Source organism: Balearica regulorum, chromosome 6 (assembly GCF_011004875.1).
Source record: "Balearica regulorum gibbericeps isolate bBalReg1 chromosome 6, bBalReg1.pri, whole genome shotgun sequence".
Taxonomy (NCBI): Eukaryota; Metazoa; Chordata; class Aves; order Gruiformes; family Gruidae; genus Balearica; species Balearica regulorum.
In genome coordinates, this window is record NC_046189.1 from 21,050,037 (window position 1) to 21,077,889 (window position 27,853).

General features: G+C 37.8%; 1 protein-coding gene across 4 annotated transcripts in view; it reads right to left on the reverse strand.

Moving 5' to 3' along the window:
• The window catches only part of MYO3B (myosin IIIB), a 209,017-nt gene that overhangs the window by 125,501 nt on the left and 55,663 nt on the right, over positions 1-27,853 (reverse strand). For 3 of the 4 annotated variants that reach the window (XM_075756693.1, XM_075756695.1, XM_075756694.1), the window contains exon 11: positions 8,880-8,945. In XM_075756693.1, coding sequence (XP_075612808.1) covers positions 8,880-8,945 — 66 coding nt within the window. Of the gene's footprint in view, positions 1-8,879; positions 8,946-11,601; positions 11,727-27,853 lie in introns of those variants that run through there. The other variant, XM_075756696.1, reaches the window with a different exon arrangement.

A 27,853-nucleotide genomic window follows, 5' to 3' on the forward strand; every position in this document is an offset into this window, starting at 1 on the left:
AAAGAAACCAAGCAGCTCCAACCCTTATAGCTTAGTCACATTATGATTTATCTCCAGTATTTTGTTTTCTTCAGTTATTGTATTTTGTGAATGCTACATTTTTCTGATGATTTCTCATCTGCTGGTAGTGGATTGCTGGAACTTATTTTGTCTCATAAATCAAATATCCAACCAGACATCTAGTCACTGTTTATAATCTACATGCACAGAAGATACATAGGTTATTATTTGGAAGAAATGATGACTGTGTATCAGACTCTGTATTAGAGCTGAGGAATCCACACTGCAGCCTCTGGGCAAGAGAGATATAAAATCGCCGATCAGTTCAACAAATAGTTAAAGTCCTCGTCATCACTCCTCTGGTCCCTAACTCTGCCTCTCCCTGGCCCATCAGGGTGCTCTCCCCATCATCTGCTCCTTGCACAACTCTACACCACTCTCCCCTGCCCTCCAAATACTTCACTGCTTGCACACGTACCTGCTGCCTAGCAGTGAGGGATCTTTCCAGGACTCTCCTATTGGGATAGGAGAGTTTTTCAGGGTCTTGAACAGGACTTCAGGTCGTGCTGAGATCCTCTCCTCCCAATCCCAGAAAAAACATTTACCAGGTTGCCCCCAAAGGTAGGGATGGCTTAGCTGGGGATTTTGAATGGAGATTTCCCAGAAGGAGAGGAGAAAGAGTAAGGTCATATTCTCTTGATCCTCTCCCTAAGCAGGGAGAAAGAGGTCTCTAAGGTTCTGAGATTTTAATTTTTTGGTCTCCATACTTTCCCGGCTACTTCCATCAGAAGGTTGTTTCATGGTAGAAGATAATTGAAATCAAGAGCATGACCCCAACTGGGCTGACCCCCCTGCTTAGAGAAATGGAAGGACAGACACTGACAAACAAGATCATCTAGGCCAGATACATTAGGTCAGAAACATTCCAGTCAAGGAAGGAAAAATAACAATCTCTGAGATTGTTTTTAACTGGTTAAAATGCTCTTTTCCTATCCATCACTCTGTTCCTCCTACCTCTGTACCACATGTAGCTCTGGCAGACACTGGTCAGTCACACACAGTGCAGAAGTGGAGAAGAAAAGACATTTCATGAATTACATTTGTAATAATAATGCAGGGATGTGCCTGCTTCCCTGAAGCCTCCCTGCTTCCCATCCCAGGCCTGCCCATCCCCCACTGCTGCAGGTCACTCGTTTGCAAAAATGAACTAAAAAACTGTGACAGCTTTGCCAACAGCATTTCTGTTTTCAGTCCTAATTCAACAGGACATATAGGATACAAATAACCTTATCACCAGAACTATATATAGTTGCCCCTTTGGAAAAAGCAAACACTGAGCACTAAGGGCATGTATATAGGTTAAACAGGTCTTCTGTCTTGAACCAGCATCCCATGATAAATAACAAGGATTTTACTGTTCCTTCTGCTACAATCAGGTATCAGAATTTATGACAAAGTACTTAATCATCACATGCATAATACAAATTCTGATAGTCAGAACACATTTATATCTTTATTGATCTGCCTTTTGGTAGCAAATGCTGTGAATTACTAATCTTCCCTAACAATGAGAGAAATAATGTAAAAGTGAAATGTCACTAGCACCTGTTTTCTTAAGAAATTTTCTTTCGTTTTTTTAACATCAGGCACCATATAGTCTAATTTAGAACACATATCTGAAACCTTACAAAGGTTCACTGACACTGACATTCTAAAATTAGGTGTAGTAAATAGCTTTACCTCTTCTAAAGCTTCAAAAATTACAACAGATTTCCCAGCCTCCTTTGGACTAAATAGACACAACAACTTATTCTGGCTCATATACATGGTTTAGAGAACAAACAATGGAAACTCTATGGAGTGGCACCTCTTGCAGCTCTTAGAATGGGTCAGACTTTGTTCATGTTGAAACCCTTGGAATTTTGCCAGAGACAACAGAAATTCAGTCAGAACAATTCATAGAATCATAGAATCTTTAAAGTTCGAAAAGACCTCTAGGATCATCAAGTCTAACCGTCAACCCAATACCACCATGTCTACTAGACCATGTCCTGAAGTGCCATGTCTACATGCTTTTTGAACACCTCCAGGGACGGTGACTACATCACGTCTCTGGGGAGCCTGTTCCAACGTCTGACCACCCTTTCAGTGAAGAAATTTTTCCTAATATCCAATCTAAACCTCCCCTGGAGCAATTTGAGGCTGTTTCCTCTTGTCCTATCACTTGCTGCTTGGGAGAAGAGACCAACACCCACCTCACCACAACCTCATTTCACATAGTTGTAGAGAGCAATAAGGTCTCCCCTCAGCCTCCTTTTCTCCAGACTAAACAACCCCAGTTCCCTCAGCCACCTCTCATCAGACTTGTGCTCCAGACCCTTCACCAGCTTTGTTGCCCTTTGCTGAACACGTTCCAGCACCTCAATGTCCCTCTTGTAGTGAGGGGCCCAAAACTGAACGCAGAACTCGAGGTGCGGCCTCACCAGAGCCAAGTACGGGGGGACGATCACTTCCCTAGTCCTGCTGGCCACACTACTCTTGATGCAAGCCAGGATGCTGTTGGCCGCCTTGGCCACCTGGGCACACTGCTGGCTCATGTTCAGCTGGCTGCCAACCAGCACCCCAGGTCCTTTTCCTCCAGGCAGCTTTCCAGCCACTCTGCCCCAAGCCTGTAGCGTTGCCTAAGGTTGTTGTGACCGAAGTGCAGGACCCAGCACTTGGCCTTGTTAAACCTCATATAGTTGGCCTTGGCCCATCGATCCAGCCTGTCCAGATCCTTCTGCAGAGCCTTCCTACCCTCAAGTAGATCAACACTCCCTCCCAACTTAGTGTCATCCGCAAACTTACTGAGGGCGCACTCGATCCCCTCATCCAGATCATTGATAAAGATACTAAAGAAGACCGGCCCCAAGACTGAGCCCTGGGGAACACTGCTTGTGACCAGTCGCCAACCGGATTTAACTCCGTTCACCACTACTCTCTGGGCTCAGCCTTCCAGCCACTTTTTTACCCAGTGAAGACTGCACCCATCTAAGCCATGAGCCACCAGCTTCTCTAGGAGAATGCTGTGGGAGACCGTGTCAAAGGCTTTACTGAAGTCCAGGTAGATAACATCCACAGCCTTTCCTTCATCCACTAGACGGGTCACTAGGTCATAGAAGGAGATCAATTCTAGGGAGCATCTCGAAAACACCACATACATTTATTTATTGTATGATGAAATTGGAGGGGTTCTAGCCTTTTATCAGGAATGGGTCTGCTCTATTTCTTTGGCCTGTCCTTGAAGACCCAGGCACACAAAGAGCCTTCAGAACCTTTACAACTGAAGCTTTTTATTAGAAACAGTATGTTTTGCATTTATACCAAACATTTTCCCTTTCGTATTCATCCCCCTTTGACATTACAGCATGTAGCTGAGTTGAGGCAGCTGGAGCATTGAGAAGGTAGGAGACAAGGAAAGCATAGTTTGATACTGGCAGATTCTTTCTTTTACGTCTTATGTCATAGAATCACAATCATTTTGGTTGGAAAACAATTTAAGATCATCAGGTCCAACCTAGTACTGCCATGTCCATCATTAAACCGTGTCCCTAAGCACCACATCGACACGCGTTTTAAATACCTCCAGGGATGGTGACTCAACCACTTTCCTGGGCAGCCTGTTCCAATGCTTGACAACCCTTTTGGTGAAGAAATTTTTCTTAATATCCAATCTAAACCTCCCCTGGCACACCTTGAGGCTTGAAGAACTTTGTCTCATCAGACAATTACTTCACGTGCTCTCTCTGAAACTATAATGTTCTATGTAACACAGTATTCCCAGAATTGCCAATGCTTTCAAAATAGACATGTCACTCCACCATGGATACATATCTTTCTCTCTACACAATAATTACTACTGTCAGTGTTTACAATTGAGAATAGCAAGCCAAAAAACCCACAAACCATGGGAACCAAGGGAAGAACGAATGCCTGTCACTAATGGCAAGAAACTCAACAGTATACTGAGTGAAAGATCTTGATACTATGACGCTTGTAAAATCCAGCATGATTCTTTACAGTGTCAGGACTTCACCCTGCATGGGAGTTTCTCACCTCTACCTAAAATTGCAGTTTTTTACTCAACTGCTCATTAGAAAGCTGAAGATAATTGTATCCATTATATATGTCCATTCATCTGTATAAAAACGTCTCATACAATACTCAAAAGTGGTGGAGACCTTTTGTCAGGTACTACATTATTTCAAGTTCATCTGAGACAGATTCTCAGAGTCTACATCAATGAATAAAATGCAAAAACTTACAGATTTAGTGGTAACCTTACACATCACAATTTGTATCCTTCTGACATTTGCAAACCTCTTTGTCTTCTTAGACACTGTAAAATTAATGAGTTATGTCAAATGCATATCATGTTCTCAGTGACAGAAACAGTAAAATGTTCTTTATGTAATATGAACATAATGTCACTAAACAATTGCTTAGATTGTGAAAAAATCTGATCTGCATTCAGAGAAGTTAAATCTAAATGGAGCACTTAAAACCTATATAATCTAGATGATTTATTAATTGAATAACTCAATGTAGACTCATCAATATGAAATTCAGCTTGCAAGGCTGTGTTTAAATTGAGTTCAAAACAAAGTTTATCAAGACTAAAAACTGTATTTGTATTGTATTTGCAATGTCATTGCTAAAATAAAAGTTACATTCTGATGATAAATGTGATCATAAATCCTATAACTTCATATTTTGGCTTTAGTACTTCCTGAATTTCTTAATTCTTTAATTCCCTCCAGCTCAAGAATGACTAATTAATTCAAAGAACCATAATAGCTAATCATTGGTTAAATAAATTTAAAAGGAGAATGTCTGTCCCTGGAGATACCATTGCTCATTTTAATTAAAATTACCATTTTGTGATGTAATGTAAATAAAGGTTATTGTATCCTTCTGCTTCAGAACATATTAACTCTTCTATCTACCCTTAGAGATCAGTCAAGGTTTAAACTGCCAAGAAAATTATTTCCAGCATGTGAGATAATTGTAGTGAAAGGGGTTTTTAAATTAATTTTAATATATAGCCTGTATTATTTTATGAACAAATTCTGAAGCACTGTATGTCTAAAATAGTGGTGGACGCAAACTGTTATCTAAGGAGAACAATATCATCTATGCTGTAGCTATCGAAAAAGAAAAAAACTTCATAAACATGAAGGCAATGAATAGAGTGCACTCTTCAAAACTGGTATTTTATTTCAACATAGAAATGAACATAGGTAAAAGTACATTGTTTTTAGGAGCCAATCCTCCAACAACTGATGTGGTTGCTTACATGGCCTTACAGAAATGGTAAGCCCTATCAATATGCAGAAAAAAAACCCCAGATAATTAATTCTTTCTCATGTTACAAGTGGAGGAGGCAAATTCCTCATGGACAATTACATTAGTACAGATAAATAGGCATACATAGAATTTCACTGACCTCTTAAAAGTATGTATGTGCTGCGTGTATCTCAGTAGATACCAAATACCAAATTAGGCTGCTACCAGAGATGGCTTGGCTGCAATTGTGTCTTGTCTGTATTTTTTTAAAACAAAATAGGTAATTCAGATTAGCCATCTCATTGTAAAAATCCTTATGAGCACAACACATTGCAGTTTTCATCTCAAATCAAGGTCAACAATGGCTGGGACTATAAACACAAATTCAGTAAGCTAAGAACTATCTTGACCCTCCATTCAGATTTTGTAAATAATGCATTTGACATTAAAGTGCTGCTGCAAAATCATATCTCTTCGGGCAGTAGAATCATAGTTAAAAATAAAGACTTCATTTCTGAAAAATATATGATTACTATTTTAACAGTTTAAAGAGTTACCTACAAAAACACATTGAAACTTCCAGCTCAGGCATGTTGTAAATCACTATAACACATGAGAGGACACTTATAATGAAAATGCCTCTTAAGAGAGTGGTATTTCAAGGGATGAGAATGGGAGATGAAAAAGGCTACAACGACCAGGTTTGGCAATCTTGGCATAAATAAAATTATTGTGTAAACAGAACTGAAGTCAAAAGTATGCTTAGCGAAAGCTGCATGCTCAGTTTTTGTCCGTACACAGGTCTGGCCCACAACTTGAACCAGATAAGCTTGTTATGCAAATTATGTTAGCCATCAGGAAGGAGGTAGATAATAAAATTATTCGAAAACTAACCACTCATCACAAGGGTGACAGAAACATCAGGCAAGGTCCTAACCTATGGATAAAAGGCAGTATGGAATTTATACAATCACTGCTTTTAATTTATCATAACTAAGCTGTCACAAGGTAGGCATCAACGAATGCATAACTAATGCATATAAATGAGCCAATTATCAGTAATGGCTAAAAGGTTTGCAGTTGCATGATCCAATGTTTCATTATTTATTTTTTTCTAGAAGATCCACTAATGTAAATCCAAGCCTCCAAAAAATATTTTGTAACCTCTGCATCAAAAAAACTTTACTAACGGATGCCCGAGAATGAAGCAATGTCAGAGAGAATTCCATGTCAGTGTTCTCTTAAAGGTAGCTATAAACCTAGCATATTTACTACAATGGTTGCATACTTCCTTACTTTGTTGTGCATATTACTGTAAGAAAGAAAAGCAAGATTTGAGAACCTGCAGATGTTGCTGGTGAGAGGAAGTAATTAAGCAAAAGTAATTAAAAATCAATATGATTAAAAATATACAATTTGAAGATATCAAAAACCCAAACGACAAGATTAAAAACAAGTATAGGCATAAAGTACTAACATCTGACTTCTTTTATGCATGAACTAAAGGACTGAACAAATGTTAAGAAATGTTAAACTTAGTTTTTTGTATTGTTCTCAAGTTCAGCAGGGACTTCCAAAGAGCAAGATACCAAGAAAGAAAAACCAGTATAACAATGCTGAAGGTTAATGCACAATGTTTCTGAGAAAGGACTGTAATCTTATTTACCAGGTGCACTGACTCTCTAAAGCACAAGTGGAATATAACCCACCAGTGCTAGGGTCCCCCAGAATATAGGCTACAGTCCATAAATACTGTAAAAACAATGTTTCTCTATAATAGAATGGAATTCATCCACCACTCCGTGACTTTTGTCATAGATCACAAAGATCACAATGTACACTGCTGTGTAAACAAGGACATGCATTATGGAGAAACAGAACTTGGGTCAATTACTCTAGAGGAATGTACTTCTACTACCTACACTGGAAGAGATTCTGAGTTACATTGCAGTAATGATAGTAATGGCTTTCCTCCGTAGGCCAACCACTACAGTGCACCTCACCTTCCTGCCTGATTACAGATCAGCATAGTAAATAAGAATATTTTCCATGAATTATTAATAAAATTTGCATTAGTCTTTCTGTTTTTAACTTATCCTAAAACAGGAAGACACTACTACACAACTGACTGAAAAAGATATCAGGTAGAGATACTGTACTCCTCCACAATTAAGGAACAGAACAGATCCAAAATGTAGATGTGCATATTTTCAAGACTATCTTGAAGAGTCAATACTGAGGAGTGGTGTTCAAAATATTTGGTTATTTGACCAGCGTAAACTTCCCAAGGGTTTGATAACATTATTCCCCATGTTACAAAGTTTAGGTGGTAACAGGTCACAATGAAATCCCGAAGAACCCTAAAAATCACTCATAAAAGTTGCTGTAAGATTTTTGAATATAATGCTAGCAACTACTAAGTTGTGATTTCTTAGTTTCACTGTAAAAAGTAAAGCAAAAGCATGTTTTAGTTCAGTGACGGCCGCATCTAGAAAGTTGATACCCCCTATGTAACATATTACACTCTTGGTACAACTGGTGGTCAATTATTGGGTATATTGAATATTAGTAAAGTAGAAAAAGGCAACTATTTTCTTTCTTGTCTTTCAAATTCTTACTTTAAATTGACCAGCAGTCATTTTCATTAACCCTTTTTTTTTCCTTGACACAAAATTTCACTGCAGAACCGTCAAGGAAATCAGGTAAATCAGGTATATTTATCATAGAATCATAGAATGGTTTGGGTTGGAAGGGACCTCAAAGATCATCTAGTTCCAACCCCCCTGCTGCGGGCAGGGACACCCTCCACTAGACCACATTGCCCAAAAGCCTCATCCAACCTGGCCTTCAACACTTCCAGGGATGGGGCCTCCACAACCTCTCTGGGCAACCTGTTCCAGTGCCTCACCACTCTAACAGTAAAGAATTCCTTTCTAACATCTAATCTAAATTGACCCTCCTTCAGCTTAAACCCATTACCCCTTGTCCTGTCACTACACTCCCTCATAAACAGTCCCTCACCATCTTTCCTGTAGGTCCCCTTCAGGTACTGGAAAGCCGCAATTAGATCTCCCCGGAGCCACCTTTTCTCCAGGCTGAACAATCCCAACTCTCTCAGCCTGTCCTCATAGGAGAGGTGCTCCAGCCCTCTGATCAGCTTCGTGGCCCTCCTCTGGACTCTCTCCAACAGCTCGATGTCTCTCCTGTACTGGGGCCCCCAGAGCTGGACGCAGTACACCAGGTGGGGTCTCACAAGAGCGGAATAGAGGGGCAGGATCACCTCCCTCAACCTGCTGGTCACACTTACTTATAAACCTGTCCCAGGTTGAAGCAAATGAACTACGGAGTTCAGAGAGGCTGTGAAGTAAATTACATGAGAAGATCAAACTGTGTTGTATAACTTTTAAAAAGTGACGCATGGTTTAGAGTCTATGAAAAGAAAACTGAAGTTAAAAACCTGCAAAAGCAACAACTCAGTAAAACAAATTCTGTTTTCAGATTGACACACATAGGCCTTGCTGAATAAGCTGTTTTTAAAAGAAAATAAAACTCACTGTGAAATGAAATGGTTGAATCCTCTGCACCATTTTTCAGGATGTAGCAAAGTAGGAGGAGGATTTCTGAAAAAATACAAAGTTTTGGGATTTCAAATGTTAATGTTTACTAGAATTATGTCACAGATAGTTAACAAAGATGATACTGGTTCCACTAGGGAGAAAATGATGATTGAAAAAGTAATGCTCAAATTGTCTATGTGTCCCCTTCAGATGCCTACTGGGTTTCTCTTGCTCCTGCTTATTCACTGACAGCTCTATTTTCATGTCCTTCTCCTTTTATGTCAATACCTTTGAAGCTGGTAGTCAGTATAGCTCAGAGTGCACTTCCCAACATTTCCCGTTCAATTCAGCCTGACTCAGGAAGGATCAACTGAAACTGGAATATTAACCTGCCATCACACCACTTTAGCCCTTTACCTCTGATCACTGACTCTGACCAAAACTTTTTTAAGTATGGATATCTTCACTATAAGAACTACCAAACTGTCAACAAACTGTAGGACTTTGAGTCTGGATTTCAATCTGTATTCAGTTTGAATGACACTGTAAACTCTAGAACTATGAAAAATAGATGTAATTTTTAAAGTGACATTTAGCTGACAGTATTTATATGTTACATAGTAACATGACCTTCCATAAGAGTAACCTTCTAAATTCTGATGGGTTCCATGTTGGCATACAATTACTTCTCTTTCTGATAATTACTGTTACAGTTTAATTACATAAACATACAGAGCAAGGCCTATAGGTCATATTAAGTGGACCAAATTTTAAGTGGCTCAAATATAAGTGAGCCAACCAATAGCAGGAAGTGTTCATGAATCACATATTATATTATACTATATTATCTTCCAGAGGTTTCTTCTGCAACTTAAGATTTGACAACTACTGAAGTCTATTTAACTTTTTAAGATTAAACTTGTGTTTTATGAAACCTAAATGATTTGTCTTTTGCTGCATTTGAGGGCTCAATGCAAAGGGTCACATATTACTGAACTGGCAGAAAAATAAAATCACAGTAAGACTTATTCTACCACAGAAACGCTCACTAATATTCTGGATTTTATCATGAATCATCTCATTTATACTGGGGCCACATTTCACAGCATGACACTGCTTGGAAACATCTCACAAAACAAAAAGGCAAACAGCATAAACAATGTACATTAGTGCTGATCTGCTTAGTAGTCTTGAATTTTTCCTGCATATTCATTCAAAGAGTAGTTCCATTTAACAATTACCCTCAAAAATCCAAACAAAATGGTTTAAAAAAAAAATAAATTACAATGTGGCTTTGTAATAGATAATATTAATAGAATAGATTACATTTTTGTTCATGTGTACCTATTCAAAACAAATGCAGTCATCTAATTTCACTGCAGGCTGACATGTTTTCTGAGATGTTATTACTTTTCTCTTTTGTTACAGAAGACTCTCAGGGAACACAATTTTCTTCATGAAGTGCAGAAATCCAGAATGTTTGAGATGTGCATCACTTATCAAATTTATCACTAGGAAAAAAATATGATTGGTTATTTTCAATGACAATAATGTTTCAGGGTTGTCTTCCATTTATCAAGCTCATATGTTCATGCACATCACAGAATCTGATTTTTTTAAAGGATAAAAAAAAACATAGAAAAGTATTTCTAGAGGTACTCCCAGAAAAAAAAAACCAAAACCTGTATCAAACAAAGGTAAACTTAAAAACCTCCTTCTCTATAATGAAAATGGTTATCAGTCCACACATCCCATGTGCATGAACTCTGCAAACAGCTTTAAGGGACAGCCAGCTGGGGTTAGTATATGTTTTTAGTCTTTATTTTGCAAGAATGGTACTCTACCTCACAATTTGGATTCTGCTAAGATCAACTTTTATTGTACTGTTAAGTACAGTGTATTTTTTTTTTTTTTAAAGAATGATACCAGCACTGTCTACTGAATATTTGCTGTGGAATTTTGAATTTCACTGCAAAGTAGTTTGCTTTTTCAAAAGCTCAGTTACTATTCTTGAAACATGTAGTTTTGTGTTTCCTGTTCGCACTGCTTTTAGTGTCTCTCCATCGTCATAACAACGGTGCTTACAAAAAGCAGACAGTTTGGAGGCTCTATTAATAATCTCACAAGGAACTTCTTGAAAAAAGATACAGCGATACTTACATTAGTTGCAGATGTTATGATGGAAACAGGTAGGATTTCATCATGGAAGAACAGACCAGCAGAGCAGATGTCAGTCAGGAGATACATTTAGTCATTTACGGGTTAATGATTAATGGAGAAAGTCACGTTTTTAACCACACACGAACATGTTTTGTCCAACAAATTACTAAGCTACTAAGCTCTCACTGACAGCTACTCTCTTAGAGGTGGTTGAGCATGCCTGTACCAAATTGACGCAACCAAGGAATCTTCAACTCTACAGATATTTTCTTGAGCTTGATACTTTTGTATTTGTTTATAGAAGACAATATGTTGTTCTTAGTGCCTTTGTAGTAAATATTTAGAAGTAGTAGTCCTCTGTACTTAAGTCACTAAATTAATGCTTCAGGCACCCAATCTATAAAATTGAGCTGATAAACATGACCAGAACTTTAATTCGTTAGGTAAAATACATTGGTTCCCCTTGATGAAAGACATTACTTAACTACAAAGCACAAAATCGGCTCACCCTTTTCTGGCATCATGTCCATAAAGGATTTCCAGAAAGTGGCATAAGAGGGTCAGCTTCCTACCTTCACTTTACCTAGGACACCACAAACTATTTCATGGTGAGAGCAGAAAACACCATTGCTTCTATGGCACCTCCAGAGGTGGATTTCTGCAGTGAGGACTCAAACTCAAGTTCTAGGATAACACAAAAAGCAGATATGCAAGGGTAACTCACTTTAAGCTTTTTTGTGAGCACGCTAAATCTTTTGCAGTTTGAAATTAATAATCCATTAACACATCTGCAATTCATATCACATTAAAGAGAAAAGGTAAAACAACTTACATACATTATCAGATGCTAAACTACAGAGAAGCAACACTTGCCTCATCACTTAAGCTCAATCTCGGGCCATTTGTGATTCCAGACTATTAAATCCAACACATGGAGTTCTACGGCTTTTGCATCCTTACATCAGCCAACATCACTGCATTTCACCAGCATCTGGCTGTTTCTGCTGTACTCAGAACACATTCATAGAGGAACTAAAAAGCTACCTCATGTTAACTTGCTGACATAACTTATTCCTCTCTTTTCATACAAAATTAGAATGCTTTGCATGCAACCTTTCAGTCACTCTTGCCACATATATAAGAAGCTGAAGGACAATATAGTCTTATTTTCTACTATAAGTGATGGAAATTGTGAGAAGCAGATATGAATATTATTGCAAAAAGTGGGTATAATTGGGCTTGTCTTTTGAAAATGTCCTCTTCTGATGCAAGATGAGTAATCAACCATTTATTTCCCAACTTTGTGTCTTTTTTCCCTTAGTTCTTTCTATAATTCATAATTAGTCACAGAACTACATGCTCTATTTCCTTAGGCAGATGCATTGCTCTTGTGAGGAGTTTTTCTACCTTTGTATTCAGTGCTTTCCATGGTCATACTGATGCTGTTTTTCACTGGAAGTTTTGCTTCAATAAGGACTGCAGGACTGAGCCTGTACAAGACACCCCATATAGGAGCACAATGTTCCTTAAAACACGAAGACATTAGCAAGCTTATCAAGCAAGAACTGCTGCTGAATTCTGAATGGCACACACACAGTTATGTGCTGGAAATATTTTAATCTGTCAAGCTTTATGTGTTCCCTGTCATTCAGCCTGCCTCCAAAGTCACAGCTGGTAAAACAAAACTCGTGATTTTACCACAATAAGGCCAATGATGCAGCTCAGCGAGCACCACTCGTCCTGTACGTTAAGCTGTGAGCCTAATTACAGATCACAGATAATAGATATTTATTCGCAATGAGAAAACAAATATTTTCATCTTAAAATGTTTCTATGAAAAATTTAAAAAAATTGAAAATGCATCTACTATTTTTTAAACTATTTCAGTAAACATAGCCATACATGTTTTAAACAGAAATCAAGACGGCCTCCAATGGCCAAACTGCATCATCAGCCTACCGCATTGTTTCTAATGAGAAATTAACAGATGAACATCCAACACCTGTCACCATGAACAAGCTCTGGCAATCACAGCCTCATACATGCATGTTACGAATTATTTTTCTAGCAGACTGAAGAGACAATAGTTCTGTTGACAGTTGCTTAGGTTTATACATTGACAGTTTATACATGAAGTTAAAGCATTCATGCATATTTCAAAAAAATAAGTGAAACAGCCATAGAAAATACACAAAGTCAACCATGCATAACAATGAGATTTCCCTACAAAAGGTTAAGTAAAACAAATGGTTTCTACTAAAATACGTGAATAATTGACATTAATTAATAACCGATAAATTCTTAAACAAGTTTAAAGTCCTGCCATTCCAGAGCATCCCCACCTTAGGTAATCGTCCAAAAATAACCAGACAATCCTCAACAGGGCTCAGAGGATTTCCTAATGCACTCGGTTTGTGGCCCATTCAAATCAATACGAGGTTTCCAGTGATCTGAATGAAAAATTCAATCCTAGACACTCTCCCATTCATCCATCTCCTACTAAAGGCTACTCAAGTTTGACTGACTTCCAGTAATACATTTCACCAAAGTCTATTCAGCAGGAAGCAGGGTGCTATATTCAGCTCTGTAAAGTTAAGATAGAAACTGTAGAGTTTAGGTGCATGCAGGAGTGGAGAATCAGCACAAAATTCTCTGGGTACATGGAGGCAGGCCTTTGAAGCTGCTTTTTAGGTCAGTGAAAAGCTGTCAACAACCTGAATGCTGCTGCATGAAGCCTCCATGGTTGGAAACCACAGCAGTACATTGCCTCAAGAAACCAGAAGATCAGAAAGAATACAAGACCTACAACAAAATTGGAGGCAATGTCAGAAGCATGGGATCTGGACAAAATGGCTCTAGGTCTAAAGCAATTGTCCGACCACAGAGTTGATCTAGGGGGGCTCCAAAGGCAATTGAACATCCTTTCCTCAAAACACCTAGAATTGTGCAAGTCTTGACCATACCAGGCACCAATCTCCCTTAAGTCTTCTTAACCAGATTTATAAGCAAGGCATTCCCATGCCTACCCAGCCTACAAGGCATGAACCACATGTTGAGACCATATGTACCAAATCACAGCATAGGAGACAGCTGGAAAAGGCGGCAGGTCCCCACATCATCTTTAGCTACTTGGGGCTCAGCACAGTTACATAAACCTTTCTCAGGCAAGGGAACAGACTAGTGCTAGATCATAGTACTCTATACAATTAGAGGCCACCAGCAAAATCACCCTTATTCTGTGAGAATGAAGGGTACAGCACACCCTAGGAAAAGACTGGAGGGGAAGAGGGAAGGGAGAGTATGCTGCTGCCAAATTCACTCTTTACACACCCTCTTACTAGCAACTGATTCACTTCTAAATAGTTTCTCCTTTTCCACTCCCCCTCCCTTTTCTCTCAAAGGGCTGTTTTCCTTGTGTAAATATCTAGTTCAAAACTGTTAACATACAACTTCAATTTCTTATCTTCTAGAATATCAAAGGCATATATCTATTCAAATAATGCGTAAGTGCCTTAATTTTAACAAGGATATACTGCTTTAAACCAAGATCAAAACCTACCATGGGAAAAGAATCAGTTAAGAGGAAGCAGAACACAAGACATTACTGCCTCATTCCTCCAACAAAAATATTCTTCTTGCTTAAGTATTTTACTATCTTTTAATTAAAGGACAGAGTTATCTGATATTTCCCTCTTTACTGGAATGGATGCTTTTTATTTTCCATAGGCTGTACACAGTTATAGAAGTCTGGATTGAATCCAACAGCGTATGATAAATTTATATTGAGTTGAAAGTTAGACAAATATAACTAACAGACTGTAGGATCCTAATTACTTGAAAGGGTCGAGGGAACCGATCCACTTTTTAAGCCTTCTTTTTCTTTTTGGTGTAATACAAGATCCTGATCCAGTAAAATACAAACTGGATATCTGCTTTCACTCTTTCTCAGAAAAGAATGATGGCTATATATCTTGTAACACGTAAATACACATTTGCTCCCCTTTGCTTGTGATTTTACATTACTATTTATTTATTTTGCTGCCCTAAAACAAATACAAATCCACAAATGATCAAAATACCAACTACCTCTTTAAAACACACTTAAATCAAGACTTATTCACAAGTCTCCAGCTTAGAATATTTCATCAGCCAGCATAATAATGAGCAAAAAAAAAAATGGTAAAAGGTAGTCAGTTCCAGAATTATGCACAAATCTCCTTTTGATTTTCAAGATTCACTTTATGCATTTCCAAAAGAAAAGCACTTCAGGAAGAATATAAAGAGGCTGTCAAAAGAAACTTTCTAAGAAGCTTCCTTCACACGAACAATCTTGTGTTTCAAAATGGTATATATCTGATAATTTAAAAGTCACCTTTAAAGTAATGAATACAGGCAGAAATAACGTGCTAAGCACATTAAATTATTTTGAAGGTCAAACAATAACCTTCAGAAAATGTATTAGAACAAATCTCAGTTATACAATTTTTTACTTCATACAGACAGAAAGAAAATGGATGAAAAAGTATTGCAAAGTGTTCTGCTTGGGAACATCTGGATTATCTTTGACTTTTTCCCTTGAATGTTGCAATTCACAGGCCACTGGTTTCAGTCAGATTTAGCAGCTGCAAGGTTTCATTAGCCTTTTTCAGGACTTGACAAGGCATCATTTATTTCTGTCATTTACTCTTCAGTTTCCAGTTTTGGTTTCTGGCTTCACTGAGACAGAAACAAGTATTTTATTTCAGAAATATTTTTGGATGGAGGTGAAAACATACAACTTTGCATTCCAGTGGTCAAGCTTCAAAACAAATATTTAGCGTAACTGGATTACAATTATGCTTTGTCACCTCATTTATTCACAAAAGTTTCAGAGAGCTAAAGAGGCCCTAGCAAATTCACAGCAGTTGAAACAGAGGAAGTAATAGTAGAGGATTTTTATTTATAACCAGTTCACATCTTTACTGCAATGTAGTATTTTGCTTTTCTATTAAAACCATTGCTCTGTGAGTTTGCAAAGCAGGAGAACGTCAGTTGCCAAAGAAATAAAAATGGGACAGTAATACTTCTGTGCCTGACTGAAATACATATGGTGGCGTCTAGACAGTACACTTCTGTAGCTGGAATATTAAAATACTGCAGTTACACCGCATATTTGTAGAGTCGTGTGGGAAAGCAAATTATCTGTCAACATCTGAAAGTGAAAATCCCACAGATAAATTTCTAAGGGCAAGTCCTGAATTGTACGTGTTTCAAACTCCCACTTCTACACCAGCCAGTTTGAGAGGCCCGAGTAGGCCACCTGCCTGAAGGCACTGCCCAGTGGAGCAGATCCTCTTGGAAAGCTAAAAGTTGGCTCAAGGAGAGGAAGACTTAGAGGGATGCCACAAACTGCTTCTTTTAAGCGGAGGAAGATTGCCAAGGGAAGAACTAGACACTTTGGAGTCAGACACAGAACCTGGTCCTACAGTTCTGTGTTCCTGCTGAGACCTGCCTCTGCCCAGGACACACATGGAGCAGCAAAGGCCCTGCCATACCACGATCAGTCTGACAACAGGTTTCATTTCGTCCTGGACAAGTGAGGTGACACAGGGTACCTGTGATTTTCCAACTGCCTGAGATACGCTCTTTGGGGCCCTTCTTTCCACCCAGAGTAAAATGTTTTCACTACATTACTCCCATGAAAAGGGGGACTTGCTCTACACAACCACAGAAGTGGTTTTGCCACTTGTGCTGCTTCTTTACCTTCATTTCTTTGTCTAATTTAGCTCTTATTTTCAAAGAGGAAGATACCTTCTCAGCCTTCCATTTCATAGAGGGGAGCCTCTTCTTAGTTGAGACTCTACAGAAATACAAATAAACCTAACGGTAACCCCATAAGAAAAGTTTATTACCATATGCTTGATATGGCTGATACTGAACCTAGAATTCAATCATTACGCTTGACAAAAGCAAGCGCTCAAACTCTGCATTTTCAACAGCAAACAAAGATTACTCCTTATTTGTACCTTATGACTCAAACCTTACTTACTGTTTTCATTTTAGTCTGTTCATAGCATTGTAAGAACTGATATTATTCTGATAGCCCTACCAGTCTGGTTCATAAATGAATACTTATAGAGGGAATGCAGTAGTTAATGGTGGCATATTTCCAATGGACCATTAGGAGGATCATTATAAAAATTCTGAAGTAATAGACTGAATAAATGCTGAAGTGTAAAGAAATGTACAAGATGTGTAAGAATACCATTTTTTAAAAAAGGAATTATCATTTAAAGTAATATGTCTTCTGAGCATGAGGACTGTATGTGGAATGGAATTTATTTGTTCGCTCTCCAATTCCATTCAATAAGCTTTAGTCTAAAACACATGAATTTATGTCTGCCTGTAAAAAACCTGTATGACCTGGGAATCCTTGTAGATTATAACTGGAGTGAAGACCAATAAACACAGTATGATAAACATGAAAAGTCCCATTACAGCAATTCAAATAAACCCTCTCTTATACAGAACTAAATCACAGTAATATCAAAGAAACCATGTCCCTATAAGCCTGTAAGACACTAACTTTAAACTCATGTGTCTCTTGAAACAACTGGGCAGGCTGTAGAAAATATCCTGGGAAAAATATTGACAAACATAAGCTAGGAAATCTAGGAAAGAATGAAAGTAGTTAAAATAAATTTAAGGCAAGAAATGCTAACAGTTCAAGTAATGTGTAACAAAGCAATTAGTGATGCAATAAGAGACAAAAAACCCTTCAAAGCTGAAATATTAAAACATCATGGAACATACGAAAATCAAGAGGGGAAATTTTTTTTTTTTTTTTTTTTTGAATGCAAGATTTAACCAACACCTATGTTGAATGTTGTAGGGTAAGGTTTGCAAAGAAGCATCTCCTGGATAAGTTAACACATCCAGAGAAAAAGAAGAGTTGAAAGGAGCAATGGTAAATGACAGACATAGGACAAGGGAGTGGTCTGAATGTAGGAGGCAACATCTTGGCAAAAGGAAAGACAAGACAATGTTAAGATTGGGAAAAATATCAAAGGAATAACAAAGTGAGAAGAGCAAAAAGTAAAAATGAGAGACAAAAAGGAAGATGAAGACAAGCAAACCAAAATCCCCAAAGGCAAAAATAGGGTATTCTCACAACGTGTCGTGTCCCCCCCCAAGACCCAACCCTACAAGCACCATTCACTAAACACTTAGAGAGGACCAATGAGGACAGAAGTGAGAAAGAAAGGTTAGCAGAGGGATAATTAAAATATTCAAACTAGGATAGTCATGAAACATGAAAGAAAGAAAAAAGCTGACATAAATCATTTGGTGTAGGTAAGAGAGCATTGACATTTGGCATGGGGAGATGAAACAAGAAAATAACCAAGGATATAATCTAGGAAACTGAAATACAACACCGACCTTTAAAAAAGGGTATGTTTTGAAGACAGACTGTGTCTACCACAGAAGGCACACTACCATATTACAGCCTGCATATGCAGGAATGGGTAAAAACTGCAAAGTAGCTAGCTGGTGGTGGAGGTATGCAGAAAGAATACATTAGAATAAAGAAGCAGCTATGAGAAAAGCATGTTGTTAAAGCAAAAACCAAAACTTCAGATGAAATCTGAGTGCCCTGAAAGTTATTCAATTTTTGCCATAAGGAAAGGACTTAATGTTTGGTGGGCAACCAGAACCATGGTACAAACGATGTCTAGAATTATGATCCAAATAAAGTAAAATGGTATCAACAAGCAAGCACTCTATTTTCTCGATAAATCTGGGAAAAAATGTATTTATGTGCTTTTGGAAAGACTGACATTTTCTGGCACCTAACAACAATAAAACTATACATTCATGTCTTCCCTGCTTTTTCTGGACTGTAGAGTTCTGACACAGCTCTGCTGAGATCCTCTCAACTGAACAGACCAAGAAGTTAAATTTTCCACAAAGGGAGCTCTCACAAAGAGCATTTACTATATGTTTGAGTTGGGTGGGCACTATCTGCATCTGTGGAGTCTTAAAAAAGTCATAACAGATTCAGCAAGACTTGAATATCCAATACGAGAAACAATGAAATAAAAAACCCCCAAACAACAAACCAAAACCCAACCAAAACTTTAAAACAAATCAACTGAGAAGTAAAATATATTTACACCAATAAAAATACATGTTATAACATGGAACACAATTCTTCTTTCCTTCCTGAGTTTCCTCTCAGTACATTAATTAATTATGAGGAACTAAGAGGTCATGATATACACGTTGACATGACATGAGCACTCAATTTTAAATAACATGTAGGATGGCTAAACATATAAGAAAATTACACTTTCATCAAATCAGATCTCTGTTTTTGTTCCAGTGTAAGATGTTTTCTTTTCTTTTTGTTTCCCCAGACAGTTGAAGCAGATGCTGCCTGTAAAACTCTGACGCGTTTGCATGCTGGCAGCAGATCATGGATCATCAACTTGCCCAATAAAGCTATCTTATTGTAATTCAGAATATCTTTACCCAGCACTTGTTCTAATATGTGAATAGTCTGATAAGAGGGAATCTGATATAACCTATACTGTGAATGAAGGAACCTAGAAATTACATTTTGGCTAATTTAACCAAATTAAACTGCATAAAGTCAAATCACTTTAGTCAACCAGGTAGAAAGATGAAAGCTGTTACTACTTTTTTTTTTTCCTAATGTTCTCAGAGACTGTGGTGCTGGATGCCAACGCATAGATAGCAACTCTTTCAAGAGGAGAAATGTTCCTTTCCCCTGCTCCCTCAAGCTACTGAAGCAAGGTTTGCACAGAAAAAAACGTAAGTGCTCCCTTTCCAAAAGCACAAGAGTTGCTTCCCTTGTTCCTATAGACATATCTTAATTTTTTTTTTTTTGTAAATACAACCTTCAGTCATTGGATCTCATCATTCATTTGCCAAGTACATTAAAATGCCAGTCTTAAATACCTTATACCGCTAGAGATAACCAGGGCTATGCTCAATTTGCCTCCAACCTTCTTTTGGATATACTATAAAAATATTGACACTTTTTTTCAATAAAACATAGTTCTCTTTAAAAACAATTACACTTCTCCTGGAAGATTCACTTGGTTTTTAGTACTTTTACCAATTTCTTTTTCAGTCTTCTAGCCTAGTTTTATACCTTTTGTACTCTTTCAATGCTATTTTTTAAGGGTTACTAACAACACGGGACAAATTAGTCTTGTTTACTATTTGAATTCCCCTTATACACCTGCATGGATGAAGTGAACCTTTTTACCACAACACAGACTAAGTTAAGTTATCATCCAAGTCAGCACTTTGAAACCCACCCCTTGAACACGCCCTTTGCTTTGCATCCCTACATGCCTAAAATCACATTTAGCTCCATGTAAATACAGCTGCTATCACAGAACTGACTTACAGACCAATTCACCATGCCTTCACCATTATATACCACTTTCTTCCTCCTCTTTTTCCCTTCTTCTCTATTCCCTGCCTGCTATTTCTTCAAATAACACTACTGTAACCTTTGTGAACCTAGCATCACATAGTCATTTGATCTGACTACATTTCAGTTTGTTCATATGTAAAATGTGGTCTCTCTGCACAGAATGCAGTATTTGATGTCTTGCCTAGGAGTTTTGCTTGGACTCACAACACTGGTGAAAACTTGCACCTCTTGAGAGAAGATGCAATACAACTGTAATCTAAATGGCCTTTCACTATCATAAAATAAACCCACTGAAATAATTAACTCCCTGAATACTTTAGTTATAAAGATTTATAACCAATGTCTGCTCCAATAAATATTTCTTTAAAATTTTTATGAGTTCTAACTTACAATTACACCTGTGATAGGAAAGAAATATAAGATACTAATTGTTAATAGTAAATGTGTAGATATGTGTAGTGCATTGTTACTGCACTAATCATGAGTAATGATTAAATATACTGCATAGAATTTTAACATTAATCAAACTGATAACTGTAACAAGCAAATCAATACCCTTCAAAGCACAGCTCCTTTTCACCAAATATGTTTGCAAATAGTGTGATTACTTGTTATTCCATATTTCTAGAAATTACTTCAGAGGGCAAAGCACACAGGCATTTAGTGACTTTTTATTACAAAAATAAAATAACCAGCGTATATTCATTACAATCCCAGGGATAATTACAATCTTGCTAGAATATGACTAGTATCTAAACAGTTTGTCTTTTTCTTCTGCTTCTATCAGTCAGTGAATTAATTCCTCTACAAATATGAACATCAATATTCTATTTCTGAGAAAGGTATCTGTTTTTCAATTACATCCCATGGAAGTCTCTGGTACTGTGAAATGTATGAGGTGCCTTATTCTCTCTGCAATACCAAACTGTGTGAAGGGATTATCTTTTTTCATGCAAAAATCTAATTTAATTTACTTGGCTCAATTCATTATAAGTGATGTGGGCTGCTGAACTCCAACATTAACCATAGGCTATAAAGTATGTTTTGGAAACCCACAGGGCTAATGGCTTGAAATGCAGTTTCACTTCTTCAGGACTGCAATCCAAACAAGAACAAAATGTTGTTATTTTCCTTCAAACATCAAGTTCTAACTTGTATCTATAAGGCACAAGTATGACAAGTTGCCTGCACACTAATTGCCTTGCAAAATCATAAGCTGAATGTGCAATAACTCAAAAGAACACAAATGTGTAATTTGTGTGCAGTGACCTATGGGTAAAGATGTATGCAAAAAAAAAAAAAGTGTTTGACAAAGTAGACATCACAGGTAAGGCAGGAATGCAAATTTATACATACATTTCTAGGTTGCCAACTGATGTGGCTTTAACCTGAGATAGTGTTCCAGACTTAAACAAAAAAGCAACTTTTTTGCAGCCCCCACCCCCCACCCCTTTTACCTCCATGAATGACAGATTGCTATTTCATAGTAAAATATCTCTCTCTCAAATTGAGTCACACATGGACGAGAGACTGTGTGGTCTGAACATCCTCCCTGTCAACATTATGGCTCCAACCCCACACAGCTTTCCCATCATGGAGCAATCATGAAGGGGACTACAGGTTTTCCCACTAGGCTTTAATTTAAACATTACTTTCCCCAAGTCCCACTACAGAAAAAAAAACCCTCTCTGGATTAAGCATGAAGACGGATATCACCTTAGGCCATTCCTGACTGGCACAACCACAAGGTGAGGTGGGCTGACTAAGGATCTTTCATATCCAAGAATTCTAGGGGAATCACTCGTCAAGTGTGCTCCCCTCAGGTAGCACTGACAGCAAGTCGCTTGTGAACCTAGACTTTACTGCAAAGCTTCCCTGAAGGAAGTTAGATGTGGGAACATCATGTGTCCTCAGCTGTGGGTGAGTCCATCCCCAGAAATAACATAATGCAATGTGCAGCCTCTATGTGCAGTTGCAATACTTGGTATTTGGGGTCAGCAAAAGGAACACAATGAGGAATTTAATTTCCCTTCTTTCCAATATTCAGAAAATTTAACACAGTAACTAAGGCTTCATTTGCCTGCAGCCGTTTCAGAGAGAAAAGAAAAAGAAAAAAAAAACCCCAAAACCCACACAAAACCTCTGTGACTTTACACAATTTAAATCCTGAAGGATCATTTTAAAAGGGAAGCAGAATGCAATTTTAACAGACCCTAAATAGTCTGCTTCATGCACGCTCACTTAATACCAGATCAAGACATTCTTAAAATTTCAAGCAGGGAAACCTGCTCTGGTTACCTTGGTGATAAACTAAAGACAAAAATTGCACATAATTGTTGCTGATGTCACTGCTCTCAATTGTTTCCAAGGTTACAGAGTACCTCAAATAATTGTGATGTTTCATTTCTAGACTGTATTGGAAGCCCATTTTCTGTTCTCAGTAAATTGTTTAGTGCTGCAGGTAATCTATCTAAACCTTATCTAATAAGGCATCAGCAGCCTCTCAGCAACCTCTGGTAATGATGTAGATATATATGTTGAACATGCAGCTACCTAGTTCTTTACTGAGTAATTTGACTCCTAGATTACCTCAATTATTTTTATCCTAAGAATCTATTTCCATAACAAAGTATATTAATCAATCATATAAAAATATCTGAACACTAAATGTCTTACTGCAAAGCAATATTACATGTGAATTATCCACCTGGAAGGAAGCTGTTCTCTTGGCTGAATGGTGGAAAATTGGCTGTTAACTATTTATAACTGACTGATTTTCCCACCGTCTTCAAACTCATTTTAAATGCAGAGCACAAGTATTTTGCTGCACTAAAAAAATTCAACCATGCTACATCTCCATTGCAACCTCCAGTTTACCACGCACTGTAGTATGAACCTTAAAAATCAGTAACTACTATATATAAGTATTACTCTACTACCCTCACAGTATTACTGCCTCAGGACTACTATAGACAATACTGTTAACTACTGTAGTTCTGTCAAGAAATGGGAAGCAGTTTTGAAAACACACTAAAACCAATGTATTTTTAGTCTACAATAATAAAAGCAAGACTTTGTAGCTCAGTTCTATCCCCTAAATCCAACTAAGCCACATTTCAAATCCTCACTTCTGAAGGTGACAATGGTTAGTAGATGTCTATCTACCACCTCTCCTCCTGCTGGATGTGCGTTTTATCACTTGACTGCTCTTAGACTTCAGGTCTTGCCCTTGTCAGCACAAAATTTTCCACTAGAGCAAAACAAAATGGCACTTACTGTATCTCAGCAGTCTCTTATTACTTATGCAATGGATTTTGAAAAGTAATAATTTACTTTAGAAACTGGTTGACTAAAACAGTTTATGTGCATTTAATGCATGAAATGAACTGCATATGGAGTCACTAAAAACATCTGTGAGGCATCTCAGCTTCTACCTAGAGTTCAGAGAGGGTTAGAGTGCAGCACAATGAATAAAACAGAATATCAGAGGTGATTCTTTTTTGTTTGTTCAGAAAATGGCTGAGAGCCGAGCACGTTTATTGTCATGATTATTCATTTAAGTTTCTCAATGAATTCATTTCGGCTGCATACATTTTAGCTCTTTTGCGTATAATTTCCATGAATGTTCCATGAACAAATATACGGATAGGAATATTTGCTGAAACAGTCTGTTTTAAATAAGCATTGAAGAATATGCATACAAAACAATACTCTTCTCTTTGTAATTGCATGTTTCATGAGAAAGCCAGTTGGAGGAAACACTCTTAACGAATCAAAAACCAGCAACGTACTATGCAGGTAAAGTCTTCCCTAACATCTGAAATAGTAAATGCTTACAACAAACTATTCAACAATGAGCCACATACATCTGAACAAAGAACGTATCTGCACAATCAAATTCTATCTGTACACAACTTATGAAAAGGAACAGAAAGACAAAAAAAGATAAACAGTTATGTAGTTGTACATAAGTTATGTGATAACTGAATAACTAAGGAAAGAGAGGAGGGAAATTGCACCAAGTGATTTAATTTTAGGGTTGATTCTCTACTGTCTTATGTAGTATATAAAAATATTTATAATACTTAACCACTTTCTCAAATATATTAAAATGTCATAAGATAATGGAGGACAGATCCCAATTTGCTCTGATATGGCTGCTAACCGCATACACTTCAATCTTTAGATCTACTACCAGACTTAAAAGACTAGTTATCTGTTCATATCTGGTATGGTCTTAGACACTAACAGGTCTCTGCTTTTTAGACACAGATGGTATAATGAAGGTAACGCCACTACCAGCCACTCATTACTCAGTTCAACCCTGGCAAAAATCTATTTAAGTCTGATATTCAAACCCTAGGATGCATTTGACTTTTACCAGTTCATATATCTGTTAGGCAGAGTGCACACTCAGCAAGTTTGCTCATGTTCCAACTGGGGAGGAGAGGCTGATACACCAGAGGGTTGTGCTGCTATCCAGAGGGATGGAACCTCAACAGGCTGGAAAAATGGGCCGACAGGAACCTCATGCAGTTCAGTAAAGGGAAGTTCTAAGTCCTGCACCAGTATACGCTGGGGGCTGCCCAGCTGGAAAGCAGCTTTGCACAAAAGGAACTGGGGGTCCTGGCAACACCAAGTTGAACATGAGCCAGCAATGTGCCCTTGCAGAAAAGAAGGCTAACGGTGTCCTGGGGCTGCAATAAGAGAGGTGTTGCCAGATAGTTAAGGAAGGTGATCTTTACTTCTACTCAGCACTGATGAGGCCACACCTGGAGTACCGTGTCCAGTTGTGGGCTTCCCAGTACCAGAGAGATACAAAGCTACTGGAGACAGTCCAGCAAAGGATCACTAAAACTGATTAAGGGACTGGAGCATCTCCCACATGAGGAAAGGCTGAGACAGGTGAGACCGTTTAACACAGAGAACAGAAAGCTCAGGATGGATATTGTCAATCCATATAAATATATGAAGGAAGGGCATAAAGAAGAGTGAGCCAGGCTCTTTTCAGTGGTGCCCAGTGACAGGGCAAGAGGTTCCCCCTGTGGGGAACACTTTTTCACTGTGAAGTTGCCCAGAGAGGTTTGGAGTCTCCATCCTTGGAGATACTCAAAAGGCGTCTGGACATGGTCCTGGGCAGCTTGCTACAGGTGATCCAGGTTGAGCAGAAGGGTTGGACAAGAGGACCTCCAGAGGTCCTTTCCAACCTCAGCCATTCTGTGATTCTGTAGAAGACGACATAGCCAAGCACACACACCGACATTTTCAAAAATACATCAATGATTCCCCTTCTCTGGGGGGAGTCCCTGAACTCTTTGGAAAAATCAAACACAGAATGGAGGTTAAAAGAATTTTAACAGAAATGAAACATAGAAGTGCTTCTCAGAAATTCCACTAGCTACCTAACGATATATTTGGGGACTTAAATAATTCTGAAAATCTAGTTATATTTGACTTGTTAAAGATTATATGAGGAGCCTGTGACCTGCTGAAGAACTAGTACTGGTCTTCCCAATCTTCAGTCACAGATCTGTATTCTTTTTCACCTATAGATAGACTCTATCCTTGAATTGCTTTGCTATTCATATACCAACCAGGGAGGATCCTGAGGACTTTGTATTTCTGCTCATTAGATACTTCCGTAATACTCTTAGATGTAAGATGTCACCTTACATTTTTAGTATTTGGGATTTTCTATAAAAATACAATTGCAAAGCAATGGAAGTCCCATGAAATGTATCAGACAATAAAATAACACATAAAAGTCAAATTATTACTCAGACAAGTATACATAGCTTTTGTGGATATCATGATACCCTATAACCATAGGCAGAATCTGGTCTTTTGAAGTAGTTTAGTCACACTGCTGTAACTGCGCTTCACATTCCTACTAAGAAATAAACAATACTGTGCTCTGAAACTTGTATACCTGCTGCCAAATTATTCATCATAAGACTATATTAAGCATGTTCCTTTAATTACTTTAAACACTTCATTTTCAAGAACTACAATTCTATTAATTCTTATGGCTTTTGTTTCACAAAAGCAATCAACTCTAATCTTTACTGTCCAACAACACATACTTGTATTTACTGTTCCAAGCAACAGCAGAAAAAGTGTATGCCACATGATATATCAGTCTCATGTCAGTACCAATGCAGATGGCAAAATTACAAAAATGTTGGTAAAGCCAGCTGCAATATGAAAGGCTATGTTAGAAAATGTTAATATTTAAATATTACATCCAAAAATAATGTCCCCACAATGGTTCTTACCTGTTCAGATGGATGAAACTATCTGTAGTACACCAGGTGCTCCACACTGTATACAACAAAGCAAAGTGAAGGTGCAAATATTTTGGCTATTCTACCTCATATGACTGGCCCACAGTTACACTATCTATTGAAGTGAAACAGGTCTATTCTCTCTCTTGACATGATCATACCTTAAAATTGACAATAACTGAGTACTCTTAAAGAACTCCTTCAGAGGTCATTACCAACATTAAAGATGAAGTCCATGTTTGCACAGAAAGTACAAAGGTAATTATACTGTCTACCTGCAAACTACCAGGAAGTTGGTTCTGCTAGAGCCAGGTCAGCTCCTGAAGCAGTCAAGCACTGCTTGACTAAATTCACTAAATTCAAACCAATAAGCACTCCCAAGAGCTTTATGTCTCAACGCAGGTGCAGAACTACACCATTCAATGAGTACTCACAAGCTCAACTCCATCCCACTCCTGGCTATTTAACATGAATTAATGAAGCACAGTAATTTTTAATGAAAATTCATTTAATTCTCACTTTTTGTGAGTTACAGAATTAAACAACCATTTCTTATCACCAATCAGTTTTAAAACAAGTGCCTTCTGCTTTCAGAACAACAACATTTGCCTGATACAGACATGAAAGGAGAATTGGGTTCAATTTCTGTTAGTGTCAGCTGTCAGTGTAACCTAGAAAATTGCTCTTCATTTATCACCTCCCTGTAAACAGGATTGTAAAGAGAGAGATCCTGAAACACAGGATCTTTGCAACATGATCCAAAATCCTCACTTTACACTGGTATATACAGCCGCCCTTTCCAGACTACAATGTACAATCTTTATCTCCTCTTTGCCACACTACTTTTCATAACCATTACTTTTCAAAATTTTAAATCACTGCTACCTTAAGAGATAGTACTGATATGATGTAACATTTATCACAAGATAACATTGCTTGAAGAATTTATGGACCTATTTTACTTTTAAAAGCTTAGGTGTAATGGTATTTGAGAATCTTTTACTTTATAATATTTTGCTAACACAGACACACCTAAGTAGTGGCACCAGATGGAAGAGGTTAAGAGTATCAACTCCCAA